General features: G+C 39.9%; 1 protein-coding gene across 48 annotated transcripts in view; it reads right to left on the bottom strand.

Moving 5' to 3' along the window:
• Nrxn1 (neurexin 1) overlaps positions 1–14,778 on the bottom strand; it is a 1,121,547-nt gene that overhangs the window by 550,325 nt on the left and 556,444 nt on the right. For all 48 annotated transcript variants that reach the window (XM_087216047.1, XM_087216049.1, XM_087216063.1 and 45 more), the window contains 2 exons: positions 9,252–9,633; positions 7,957–8,147 (listed from right to left, as the gene is read on the bottom strand). In XM_087216047.1, the coding sequence (XP_087072173.1) occupies positions 7,957–8,147; positions 9,252–9,633 (573 nt within the window). The remainder of the gene's footprint in view (positions 1–7,956; positions 8,148–9,251; positions 9,634–14,778) is intronic.

Below are 14,778 nucleotides of genomic sequence, written 5' to 3'. Positions count from 1 at the left end.
TCCCAAGCCTTACCTTAGCTTCGTCACCTGTGACATAAGGACATGCAAACACAAGGACAGCAACCTCACATGAGAAGTAAGAGAAAATACACGCAAACCTCTTACAAAATGCTTAGTAAAGGGTAGATGACAGTAAGGAAGAGAGTGGCATGTCTTGACTAAGGGCATATATGCAAGAATGAGTGGAACTACTATTGCCCCATGTCTATCTGACTCCAGAGCCTGAGTCTTCAATTACAATGCTATATTGCTTCTCACATTATTTTTAATAAGGACCACCATAATTAATTGCACAGGCTGAGAAGTGACTTGTGAAAACAGACACCCACAAAAATCACATTAATGTGCTGCAAACAGGAAAGCCTGATTGACCTAGTATGACTCTCACATAACTCTGAAAGCAGTGTTTAGTGTGTGACAACAATGGGCCAATAGCATCACTGTGCCGTAACAACTGTGCTTGTGTTTGTGAACTTTGTCATGCAAATATTTTGGTGCCACATAGTATGCAATGTTTCACCACTTTGATGACCTTAGATCTTGTCCTTGTGCTCTGTTCTAGAGTGAGGCATATACTACCCCTTGCTTTCTGCAAGAGAAGGTCAAAAGTGACATTTTTGGAGCCTTCCATGGCTCCCTTATACCCTGAGTAGCCTACTCAAGCAATTATTCAAACATATCTACCAGAATTCATCAGTGTACAATGTAACCTCGTCTCCTATCCCCTCATTAGGGTCACAGGGAGGACATCTGTCACAATCCAATTACTTTCCCAAGATTTTGGTGCTAGGATCCTATACTTCAGTGAGTCTCTTCAGTTTTTAAATTGGTCAGATCTGGGGAGACCACATTTACTAAAGCTTTGAAAGCAGAAAAAGGCAATGTACAGAAAGAGAGGACAATGGGGGAAGGCTGGGTGGGCAGCAGCTCAGTTTCTCTAGAGACCAAGAGAGGCAGCAATACTGACTTACTAACCACGGCTTTCTTGAATATGGCTCTTCCTTTTCCTGTACCTCAGGTTCACTAAAAAACATAATCTGCTACTACTTCCCTCCCTCCCTTTTCCACTTAAGTTAGTCTAACCAAGTTTATGCTTCTGGTATCCCAATGATCTTTGTCTAGTTTTACCTTGATTGAAAGAGGGAGGTCTGAAAGCCATGAAAGTGCAAGATAGAAATCTCTTGAGTGAAAGAGACGCTGCCTAACTTGCTTTCCTAGATGATACAGGAAGCTTGACCATGAAGCCTAAGCCCTAAGAAGATCACTTTGAGTAGTGACTGGCATCAAAGACCTATCTCTGGATGAGAATGAGGACATGGGAGTACTCACTCTACCCGTTACAACTCTGGTCTGAACACCTGCAGGAACTTGTTAATCATCACGCAAATGCCACAACTCTTAAGAGCTCGAGTCCTCTAATCACCACCCCACTGGGACATGATAAACTGGATTTGTGCCCTGAAAGGTGTTGAGATGCTGGGTTCAGCTTTTCAGGAGTCACCTTGCTGTGGGAAGACTTAAACAATGCTATTTCTCTTTGCAGTTGTTCCAAGTATGCAAACCAAGGCTCATGCTTCGGCACCAGCACCAGGGTACTGAGCATCTGCCAATGGGAAAAGTTGAAGTCTTAAGGGTGGACCATGAGCAAAGAACTGGTAAGTGTCCACACACTCACATCTCGATCTTATCCCTACACCTACCACAGCACAGCCTTGCCCAGTGAGTTCATATATGGCTTTACATTTCTTTGTAGTGTGTTTCTTGAAGCTGTCACAAGCAGTCAATTGAGGTTGATATGAACAATAAAACTTGTTTTTCCTGGCTTTCTGTAAAAATATTCAGCTAGGAAATGTAAGACTGGATGTGGAATACTAACTAGATCCGTGGGTACGGGGATCAATTGCCCCCAACACATTTCTCTCATAAGCAAAGTATTGGTCAGACTGGACTTTCTCCAAGATCTTCTCTTGTCCCAAGTTTCTATAATTCCTATGGTGGGAGAGAAATCTCAAATAGAGTTAGAGAGAATTAGATTTTTTAAAACTATACATAAAAGAAATACCCAATGTGGGAAAACTTCCAACACAAGTAAAATGGGTAAAGGAAAAACAAAAGAATTGTTATTAGGGAATAAAGAATTTAAAATCTACTATAACAGTGAATGCTGCTCCAAGGGTCATAGGGAAGCAGAAGCAAGAACACCCAAGGCAAATGTCAGACAGCAGGGCCCACATAACTGTGCAGAGAACAATGTCTTACTGGGGTGGAGCAGGTGAGAGTGGGATTAAAACAAACTGACAAAGGCTTTGTAGTAAAGGGATTTGATTGAGACTGATTTCTGCAAAGCCTGGGAATTCAATGGAGATATCAAAAGAGAAACAATGGTTTCATGTCTCTTAATTATCTTTTAAGTAATTGCTCTATAATTCTTGTGTGGGAAAAGGAGTAACAAAAATGTCAAGTCTTACTTTAACAAACTCAGAGCCTTATTGTCTTTGTTCTGTGCTACGGTGATTGCTTCCAAAATGGTCCTTTTTCCCTGAGCCTCAGCCCATCCTCTCCATGGAAGTCAAACAGTAATTCCAAAGTGCACTGCAAATTCTACTCTCCTGCTTAAAACCCTTTCGTCCCCACCTCCGCTTTCTGGCATGACATTCAGGGACCTTCTGAATGACCAAACTATGCTCACTTTGCACTGTGAAAATCCAGCTACTTAGGGTAGAACTGAGCCAGGTTCACAACAGTGGGGTAAAACCTGTGAAGTTGTCTTCTAGAACAGATGGGGGAACAGGTCCATTACCCATATAAAATCCTATCTTTTGAGGAATTAGAAAGGGAGATGAAGGGTAGAGTACAGAGAAGTGGAAGCACACAAGGGCAAAAGCAATAGGCGGAAACCACAAGTAGAAGCCAAAAGCTCAGGAAGTTCCCCTAGTGGTAGTGGCAAAAAAACTGGTGGGGCAGAGAGAAGGCCTCCAGGCTATGGTGACAGTGGGAAAGCTCTAGGGAGCCAGGGTATGAGGATCCAAGGGCCCACGCACCTGAGAGTGTCCCCTGTACCATCCCACTATTATGATCAAAACAGAGCTCTCATCCTTGGCTCGGGCCTCACTGTTCAGCAGCTAAGAGTCTCTAGTCTGTCTCGCTAACTTCCTAATGGATCCTTAAAATAATTTCCCACAAATTGAAGCAATGTTAGTAAATCTCCCTCTGTTACAAACAAGAACTCTAATGAAGAGAGCTTACCCAATGGGACAACAGGCCCCTCCTTCCATTTTCAACATCATAATTTTCTCTGAGGCTAAGCTCGAGGTCAAACCCTTCCCTATACATTTCCTGTTGAAATGAATTATCTAGGCAAGGCAAGTGGGCCACCAGATGCCATATGGGCTGGCTATGCAAACTTTGGGCATGTTTAAACACAACAGTACTCTTGGATAGAATCAGGTTTGCAGAAATATCTTGGCAAACATTTTTCAAACAGCAATATGAAAGGGAAGAAAATAGAAGAACATCCCTCCTTTTCAGGGTTGGAGAAGGTAGGCAACCAGGTAATAGACTTGTCTGGGGTCAAGAAGAAAAGAATGAGAACATTGCCTCCACATCCTAGACTGTGTTTGAATGGAAGGCCCTAGTTGTTAGTTTCTGATTAGGATACCCTTTAGTGGCTTGGTAGCTGGACGTGCAATAACACGCATTTCTCTTCAGGGTGAGATTTAGGATGATAGGAGGGTTAAGGAAGAGACAGATGGTGACAAGAGTCAAGTCAAGATCATAAAATTGCACAAGAGCTCAAGGCCATAGGGGCAAAAAACTTAGGGTTTGAGACAGAGAATAATGGAGGAAGCGCAAAGTAATACCTAGGATGACCCAGGTGTTGGTCATGACCCCTTTATGTAGTTTTGCCATGTGGCCACTTGAGGGCGCTGTATCCTATGCACTCAGGAATGTATTTTTATCCCCAGCATGTAAACTGGTAAACTCTGTTTAACAAGGATAAACATATGAGTGGTACCCATGGGAGGCGGAGACCCAAAATGACCCTTCTTTTCTATTTTATTCCCGTGTAACTGCAAGGTTTACATACAATAACCTCATTTAAAATCTATTTGGTTTTTAGTAGGGTCTCAGTAAATATTCGTTCCTTCACATATACACAGACACCCAAATATATAAATTTGCCAAATACAGGAACAAGAGAGGGACATAAGGAGAAATTACACCCACCCTTCATCTCACTAAAGGGGTTAGAACTTGGAAGTTCCGACGTGAACAGAGAGCTGCGGTAGGAAATGGCTTCAGAGAGCAAATGTATGCTGCTTCTTTCTGTGTGTCGCAGCTTGCACATAATAGCCAGAGGGAATAGAACACAAACAGCTGGGAAATAAAGATGAAAGCAAAACGGCATCAGCAGGGAGAGACATACAACCCCCCGAGAACCTGGCCGTGTCGGGAAAGATAATTTGAACAAGGTCACCTGCCTGCAATTCCTCTTGGAGAAACAACAGTAGACTCCTATGCATTTATGACCATCTCTATGGGGGTTAAGGTGGGGCATAAAGTACAGGGGCCCAGCTTTCAGATTTCTAACTAAAATGCTGTTTATAAAATGAAGCAGAGCCACAGACAAAAATATGCATTATTGCAAAGGCTAAATGTGGAATTTCAGATGTCTGAAAACAAAGAAATTCTGCTTCCCTGAACAAATGGAGCAGGCTGAGGTCATCTCCACCCACCGCCACCATACAGCACGGTCTGTGGCCTTATGCTGCCCTCTAGTGTCCTTTCAAGGTATAGTAATTCAAGGGGGAAAAAAAGCGAAATATCCTGAATCAGTCAATAAATGTGACTTCAGTCAAGAATGGACACAACAAAACTACAGTTATAAAATGAAAGCAAAACAAAGATTTATAAAACAATTTTTAAAATGAGTTAAAGTTGTCCCAACACAGGTCTTGCACTATTTCAGGACTCTGTAACACAGTGCTCTCTGAAAATTCATTGCTTGAACATCCCTGTCAAATAGAAACTGCCTCAGTTGACTTGGGCTGGGATCCACAAATGTGTTTTATGAACGTGATCCTTCAGTTCTGACAGTTCAGTCCATTGGCCTCACCGTGAAAAGAACCAAAGATGACAGCAATGGCTTTGAGCAGGGTGCAGAATCGATCTGATTAATTTTAATCAATTCTTTAGGGGTACAGGTCATAAAAAAAAATAAACAGAATAAAACCATCGACTCAAATGAGACAACTTTCACTCTCCCTGAATCTAGAGCGGCTCAATTAATCCTACGTCACTGTGAAGGTCTGGGTGGGAAGGAGAGAGAAAACCAAGCTGCTCTTCCTCATTCTTCGGATACCCCTCAAACCTTACTACTTCAAGAGTCTCCCTGGTGCTTCCTTCTTGGTTTCAATGCCAGACAGGGCTCCAAATCTCCCCTCCTTCTCTGTCCTGTATGCGATGCCTCAGCATCGGTCTGCTCAGTAAGACAGTGGCTTCTCATTGCGGACACTATCATCCTCCTCCCAGCTCTGCTCTCCGCTCTTGACACGATTCAGGGCTCAGAAAATACCATTTGGTTAGTGCCTGCAGCCAGGCACGCCAAAGCGGGTTCTGACGGAAGACGCACAGCACCTTCATCGCACTCTTGAGCCCCCTAGTGGCCGAGGTCACATATGACAAGAGGACTTTGGGACTATTGTTGCCCTTGGGCCCACACACCCAGGTTACAAGGGGAAAGCTGGGCATAATTTTAGGAACTTGTTCTCACTTTGTGACTCAGTCTAGTAAGTCTGAAAATACCCGTGAATTTCACAAGATTGAAAGTAATAATCATTAGTAAAGAATCTAATTATTCAGGTGAGAAATTTTATCACATCAAGACTAAAGTACATTTTTTTCACTTTTAAAATTTTAAACATGAATGCATTCTAAGGTTGCATTTTGAGCTGGTGTTAGAAATACATATGCTTTCACCACGTTAAATTTAATTGTGCTTTTTCAAAAAGTAAGGGTATTTAGAATTTAGCATTTAACATCTTTACATTATATATCATTTGTGTAATTCACAATTTTAGGTATTTTATCACAGGAAAAGCCCTATTTTCAGCAGGATGAAACATTCTACATTTGAAGAAAAGTCAGCTGTGTAGGCTTCTAAGGTTTGGAAAGGTGCCCTGTACCTGCCCACCCCATTTTATCCCAGCTTCCTATTACACTCATGTGTTTTTATGAATGATAAGCAAATGCTGGCTTCTCAGAGACAGCACCATAAATATCCGAAAAGAAATGACCCAACCTGCTGTCCACTGCTACTTCTCCGTGGCCTCAATATGTAGGGCTATGAGTGTCACATACTTCAACCATTACTGGACCGCATCTTTTGTCCCGGTTTTAGCCTCTGATGAGAAGCCCTCAGTCTCTGGGGAAGTTCCCTTGCACTCTCTGAGACTCTCCCACACCAACAAGGCATTGCCTTGCTTGCTTTCACTGTGGTGACTGCCTCGGCCAGCACACTGAATGTCACCATCCAGCCCTTTCCTTTGACAATCACCTGTGCTGGCCATGCAAACCACTGGACCCTCCACACCGGTGCAAACCCACTCTGCTCACTCCCGGCAAGGAGTAGAAAGAGAATGAGGTCTCCCTGCTGCACAGAATTGCCTTCGAACTCCATGTGCTTTTTTTTTAACTCAGCTGTTAGATTAAGAGGCACACCAAGCTCTTTGAAGCTAGTAAGAGGCCGCTCTAAAAGAAGGAAGAAGGGCATTACCACACATTTTGTGTGTGGGACAAATAAAGTCCCAGAACTGTAAATATATTCTGTAGTTACAGAGAGTGAAACACTTTTATTTTCTCTTTTACCTTATTTAGAAAGATGGTTTTTTGCTATAGGAAAAGTCTGGATTTTTCTCTTGCCAGCTCCCTAACTCTCCCATGGATTGACCTTTTGAATCAAAGGGAGAGATCACATCAATATCAATAAGCCTCCTGTTCAAGCCAACCCCCCACCCCCGCAATGATATGCACAGGACTTTTCCAGCTTCAGGTAGAGGGGAGTGACAGCCCCAGAGGCTCTGTCAGACCAGCTTCTCTCTGTCCCAGCAGCTATTTTGTCCCTGAATAAATCATTCAAACCTCAGACTTCCTTCATTTAGAATAACATGACAATAAAATTTTCCCCAGTCCTTGTTGTGTTAAATGAGATGGGATATGCGAACACTCTTCTTAGTAAATCACAAAGGCCCATTCAAATAGAAACCTCTCTCATTTTCCCTGCTGCTGACATGTCCTCTAAGCATTTTGCCTTGGTCACTTGAGAAATCAAATATCAATGAGGAAGGGAAACATCTGTGAAGACTTTCTTAGCAGCTGACAAAAGAAGCATTCCTGCGGGGTACACCAGGCTCAGGCTCCAGTTGATCAGAGGGTAGGAAAGCATGTACAAAAAGTCAGCAGTGGACTAGGGACTTAGTTCAGTGGTTCTGCCGCCTGCCTCGCAAGCACAAGGTCCTGAATTCAATCCCCGATACCAAAAAAAAAAAAGAAAATAGAAAAAGTCATCAAGGAAGAAAAGCAATAAACTATAAAATAAGTTCCTTATGCACCTGGTTACCTTGACACAAAAGCAATTGAAAACTGCTGGGATGGATAGCACTTGTAAATGTCTACTTTTCTCTATCATATGAAGACTATATTTTTCTCACTCTTTAAATATTAATCATGCATGCGTTCAAGGTGTTGCATTTTCTGAGCTGCTATTAAAAATACATATGTTCTTGCCACATTAAAGGAAGAGCAGAGGCCTGTGTGTTATATTATTAATCATGTGCTGGAAATGAGTTTCTGGTCAGCCTTTGTGGAAAGCCCACACTGCCCCAAGGCAAAGGATTTTCCAACGGGGCGGAAACTGTGTGGTGTGAGGCTGGTGCCTCCATCTTAGCAAGTACTTACTCTTGAGGTCTAAGTTCCTGGCTCCAGCAGTGATTTGTGTTGTGATTTTTGTGTCGATTTTTACAGTGTGGAGATTGCTGGTATCCCTTGATATCATCACATTGTGCCACTGATTGTCGTTGAGTGGTTTGTTTGAGCTCCCTTTGATGAGGTTAGCACCATTTCCCAAATCAAACACATAATGTAAGTACCTGAGGAAAAAAGAAAAAGGAGGAAAGTGTCACGGCTTTTAGAATTTGTGATGGAGCTAAATCAGATATTACCGGCAGAGACTTTCCCCCACTCTCGTGGCTCTTTCCTTGCTAGACGTCCTGAGAGTGAGTTACATAGAAGCTGGTCTAGTGGGATGGTAAGGAACCACCACTTCAGCAGAAGGTGCGACCTTTCACTATGCCTTCCCCATTTCCACCATTTGCTCTCCTCTGTCCTAACCACTCTGAAATAGTAATTCTCAGCTTCTAGCATGTGTTTTCCTTTCCATTTTGAAGCCTTGTTGCTGTATGGGAAAGACGCCCTCGTGCTTAAAGACCACATTCAGATATCTACCCCCTCTCCATACATCTTCTTAATTTCCTTAATTTTCTCCTAAGCATTTGTATATGATCATTTTAGGAAACTTTTCATAATGTTTTTCTTTTCTATGTTGTTTCACCTGTAGACACTAGGATTGTATGTTAGGGAGTGAGCAGACACACTTGTGTGTGTCTCATAGTTGGTGGGAATCAGATACACACAGGAATGGCAAGGAAATATACCTCTATATAGCCTGGTACATTATCTAACTCACTGTAAACTGAGTGAATGAATAAAAGCTCAAATCAAATTTTTATCCTTTTAAAAGAATTTCAAAAAAAATATTCTTTCTAAATTATTCAAGGAATTCTGACATAGAATTAAGCCTGAAGTAAAATTGTAGGACATTTAATTTTAAATTATTTGGATTACCTATTTATTTTAGTACACATCTGTACTAAACTTGTAGAAATTCTTCTGTAGAATTACATTGTGCATAGTCAAGAACTACACATTTGAAATGTGACATTTAGGGAATGCCAAACGTAAATTAGAACTTGACGTGATTTGTACCACATAGGTCAAAATGCAGACATAAATGAGTATACTGAAACAACATATAATTAAGAATCATAATAAGTGATACAAATAAATCTGCTATTTGTCCTCCTCCTGGCTACCACCTTTTATACCAATACATCCTGTTCAATGTGTATTTTTGGAAACGGAAGACCATTTACCCAAAGTCTTACTTATTTGCCACTGCAGTAACATATACTTACCCTTTAACTAATTCAACCACAATAAAGTCATTTCCATCCCCACTATTATAGAGAATTAGTCCATCTAAAGATGTGGTCTTGAACTGGAAAAAAAGATGCATAGAAGTGTAGGCTTGCAATGTAGCTAAGGCAACATAGCTTGATTTGGTCTTGAAGGTGACAGGGTCTGCAATGATGTTCCTGAAGCCAAATCTGGCATTGAGCTCACAGTAATCTATATCACCGTTTTTACACAAGTCAATGTATGCCATTCCATTAAATGTCAAGCTCTGCAGGTGCCCAATGAAGTTGGAGGGCACAGAGGACAGATATCGGCGTTCTGTGATGATGCCAGTCTCTATGTTGTGGAACTCCAGCCTCGTGTGGTCACCTGCCATTTGGCCTAAAAGAAGAGATTTTATATGTTATAACCTCTGGCACCCAAAAGACACCTTCAGCTTTAGACTTCTATGGCAATCATATATTTTAAAACACAAGAAAACAAAAGCTTCCTTGATAGTCAGTTGTATACAGTGAAAAATCCCTAAGAGATATGAAAGCGTAAGCTTGGTTTTCACCATAGCATTTTCGCAGGTCTGTAGTAATCCCTATTCGAGCGTTAGTCTTAACAAAAATCCTCCTCATTAACATAAATTACAAAATGTTTATTACATGGAAGAATGAAAGGAAAGAAGGGAGTGAGGTAGGAAGGAAGTGAAAGTGAGAAAGGGAAAAGGCAAAGATAAGAGAAAGGGGGAGGGATTAAGGGCAGTGGTGGTCCTGTATCACCCCATTAGGAACTGATATATCTCAGCCGCAAGGTTGGGGGATGCTTTTCTTTAAACAGTGAACTGCTGTTGACTATTCTTCCAATAATAAACCATTTAAATGTATTTGGAGTTGAATGTGTTCTTTCATCCTCCCTAGTCTTTCATCCTCTCTAGTCTTCTGTAGTATTGCTACGCTAACACTACAGAAATACTTCAGACCCCTGGACCTATCGGTCAATGGTCCTTGCACTTTGGCATGGCATAACCAAACTGACTACCATGTACTAACTCAAAGCACAAGCAATTTTGAAAATACCAGTAAGATTAGTCTACCTTACCGCCAGGTACAATCTTCTTTAAATATCCTGGCGGGAAGCTTGGTTGCAGACATAGTAGCTCACTACTCAACTCAGCCTCTATGCCTCTCCATCCCACCATGTTCCCCCTCAAACTCATTAAAAGTCAACCTGGTCCCTTCAAAGTGAGGATTCTATCTTCCTATAAGGTTGAAAGTAAACAAATAAAAGCATGAACTTACATCCTATACGGGAAAGCATGATACAAATAAAAAGTACTCTTGGCTAGTGGTTCATTCCCAGCATCTTGTTCTTGTCTAATTAAACTGTCATTACTTTGTGCTTCAACTCATAAAGTTCATTTAAATTACAATGAAGTTCTGCTACCCAAGTTCTTGGCTGGTTTCCCTACTCAATTTGGCATAATTGGAAAATTTATCAAGCTTACCCTACCCCATCATCCATGACATTAATGAAAATATTAAGTAGGGCCAATCCTAGAATCAGGCCTTGAGAAAAGGCACTGACCCTTCTTCCCATGTGTATTGAAGACCGAACACCCATCTACATGTGCCTTCTTAGAATAGACTGATGGGCTTTCCTTTCCTTAATGAAAATGAGTAAGATATTGTATAGCATCTTCAAGAATTGCCTAAAAGCAAAATATAAAATGTGTGCTTATTGTGGTACAAGAAAAACGTTTTATATACATAACTGATTGACTTTGATGATTATAAATTCATGGGTATAAAAGATAATCCCACCTACTGTACTTAACACTGCAATATTTTCAAATCCTCTTTACTAGTCCTTAATCTTTCATGAGAGTACTCCAAATATCCTCGCCATGCTCTCTTGACAGCCGATGGTTGGCTCTGATTTCTTTTCCACACATTTTTTTAAACAGAAATTGCCACTCTACTTGTCTCTTCTCTTTCCCTACTACCATCATGCCTTCTGATTGTCTATCTGATGCAAAATACTATTACATTCTTAGCAGTTCTGGCTTATTGTACGACATTATTTCTCTCTCCTTCCTTCTTCTTCAGTGACCACAATATTATTCTGTGGGGTCTATCTCTTTGATAACAAATCAGTCTTTACTAATTTCCAAGTATAAAACTCTAGAGACATTAGCAACACTGAATCAATAAGCTATATAGAATGAAGCATGAAAAAAATCACTTGTTTTTGAAATCACTATGTGTTACTTTTTATTTTGGGGGTATATCAAAATCTGTATATTAATTCAGTGAATCCGACTCCATTCCTGAAACTGCCATGCTTCTTCTTAAAGGTTCTACTGTGAACAGACAATAGCATATCCAGAAAAAAACATTTCTAACGTTTAACATTAAATACTATTCCAAACTGTCAAGTTCTTGGCAGCTCTGAAATAGGGAAGAACATTTCCTTTAGTAAGACTGAGAAGTTCAGTACCAAAAATAATACTTAGTATCTGTTTTTCTTTCTCAAAGGAATGGAGTATTTATGCAGAGCCTAAATAATAAAAAGGTAGCAAAACAGTGTTAAAACAACCATGCCTGAGATATGAGGGAATAAAACCTTATGATCCACATTCAGAAGTTTATTTTTGGGGCTGGGGATTTAGCTCAGTGGTTTCACCACTTGCTGCACAAGCGCAAGGACCCAAGTTTGATCCCTGGTACCAAACAAACAAGAAGTTTATTTTTACTCTAAGAAGCATATATAAATCACACAGTTATGGCAGATATGCTTTCTCACGGGGGAGAATTAGCACCTGAAGACAATTACCCACTAAAGAAATAGCGGCTGTTTCCTTTAAAATCCTTTCTGTTTGTAACTTTAACGTGTATTTCATCTTCCTCATATGCATGTTCAGTAAATAAGAACAAATAAAATTTAAAGGAGAAAAATGTTATGATTATTTTATGGAGGAATATTTTTATGGTTCTAAAATATGTGTATGTATGTTTACGCACATATACAATTTGCATATATGTGTGGATGTTTATAGGTATATACAGGTACAGGTGTCTACACTTGTATATATTTCCTAGCTCTGCCTGCTAAAGGTGTCAGAAAGCAGACACTCACATATGACCATCTAGTTCTTTGCTTATATTATTTCTCACCAAATGGAAAAAGAAGAGATCAGTTGCTTGCTCTGAGTTGGGTTAAATTTCTGGCGTGGAACAAAATAACCTCTGGGCCTTAAGTCCACTTGTTCCTGCACTGAGAGCTATTGTGTGCTCAGTGTAAATACCATGTGCTGTGGTACGCGATCAAGAAACAGTGTTGAGAGCAGCAGACATGGGCCCTGCTTTCACAAAACTTGCACTCTATTAGGGGAAGGCAGACCAAAAGGGGCAGCGTGTAATTAAAAAACTCAGAAAGATGTGAATTTGATGAATGGGGTGTTCTGTTGGTGCACGTGGAATGAGAGCCGTCAGCTGAGAGCGTAGTTATGCTGGATTTGATGGATTGAACAAAAGCTATAATAAAACCTGTGGAAAGGAATCAGCAGGTGGATTCCAGGACAGGGAGAAAAATGAAGCAAGTTTTTGGGAGAAGCACACGCTGGAGCCATGATAAAGTGAGATCAATGGCTCACACAAGGTCCAAAGGACACCAAAGGCCAGATCTCTCACCAGGCATCCTAGTTACACTAGGAACTATTAGAGGGTTTTAAGTAGGCATAAGGCATGAACTGTGTGTGTGTGTGTGTGTGTGTGTGTGTTTTAACTACAGTAGCTGGAGCAGAAAATGGACAAAATAAGATAAATTTTCAGGTATAATCTGCAGGATTTAATGATGATGTGCAAAATGATGGAGAAGAGTAGGCTTGAGTAAATGGATATAAGGTGAACACTTTCCCACGAGGAAACAGGCAAACACACACACATACACGCCAAAATTTCAGATTTCTAGACAAAGTAATAAGTTGAAACCCAAAGACTCCACATGCATTTTCTTATCCTGCACATTGTATGACCCTTTCAGATGCGAAAGGAAGTCTCTCTCCTTTGGCCTCTCTGATGAAGACCTGGGTGAGGTGGGGACATCCTCAGGAACAGCCTGAGTATGCTCAACTCTGTGTTCAACAAATAATAGGATGACTATGGTCTAAGATGTGGAAAAGTGTAAGACCTCCCATGAAGGGCTTCTAGTACTTTTCTTTTTAAAATTCTTCCTGTGTTATTTGATAAAAACTCTTACTGTTTTCCTGATTCATGAGTGGCTGCAAATGGGCCACTATGTTGTTTGAACAAAATCCCATTCCAAATTTAAGCCTCAATTATGAGTTCTCATTATTCCTTTTAGAAATCCATTTCATATTAGACAAATCAAGACTATTTATTATTATGAACTGTTAACTTCATGAGATCTTTGACAAAAATGAAGAATGGAAAGAAGAAAAGTGCATAAATAACTAATCAAGCTAGTTACATACTCATCACTTGAGTATATGTGTTAATCTTAGATGGAGAGGAATAGGAAGAATCACAAAGTAATCCTGAATTCTCTTTAGTTGGTTTATCAATTTAATTGGTATAGGCAAAGCAATTATGAAACTATTCTAGATGCATTATAAGATTGAGCAAATGAATAAATGATATTACTAGGAGCCAAATTTTCATCTTGGGGAATACATATGGATATATATAATGTGGGAAATCAAGAAACAGTGTTGTAAATAAGGAGGTCCCAATGTAAAATCGTGTTTTGGAAAGTACGTATATCTGCATGTTGATGTACACAAGTAATTTATGAGTGTGCATATATTCATGTGGATACATAAGTGCAGGTGTGTATACTTGAATATATTTCCTATTTTCCTGCTGAAAGGATCAAGAAGCTAAGGTGCTCTACTAATGATGAGCATGCTATTTGTATTATTCCTAATTTAAATGGAAAATAAATGGCTAAGTCTTTGTGCTGGAGGAGGGAAAATATTTATGACATATAAACAACATTGGCTCAACTGATAAACTGGAATATGAAAGATGGAATATATAGAAATATTATATCAATGCAAAATGTACTGAAGTTGGTACATATTGAAGCATGTAGGAATATATAGTCACTATCTATGTCATTTCCCCTTGACTGGTAAAGGAAAGAAATGGGGTGGTCATGAGAAACTACAAATGTACAAGCAAATGGGATAAAATTTTGAGCTTTTCATAAATTTAAAATTATTTCTAAATAAAAAATTTAAAAAGCGTTTTATACCATTCTTTTTTCTCATCCCAACTATAGTTTAGTATTTACTACTTTACATCCCAAACCATGTAATACACTGTTACAGGATTAATTTCCTCAAAAATAATTCTCTGTTTACCCTTCAGCTTAAATTTAGTGACTTAAATTATCTGAAAGACCAAGAAATATAAATTCCTCAGTTTTGATTGCTGACTCCTTGACTTCAAAAGATCATTTTCAACTTTAACAAACATCCTGTGGTCACATGAAGTCAAAAACACTTCCTGAACATAA

The sequence above is a fragment of the Heterocephalus glaber genome, unplaced genomic scaffold (genome assembly GCF_053883595.1).
Source record: "Heterocephalus glaber isolate CG9 unplaced genomic scaffold, H.glaber_assembly_v1.0 deba00001457, whole genome shotgun sequence".
Classification (NCBI taxonomy): domain Eukaryota; kingdom Metazoa; phylum Chordata; class Mammalia; order Rodentia; family Bathyergidae; genus Heterocephalus; species Heterocephalus glaber.
This window is presented reverse-complemented; position numbering and strand designations above follow the sequence as displayed.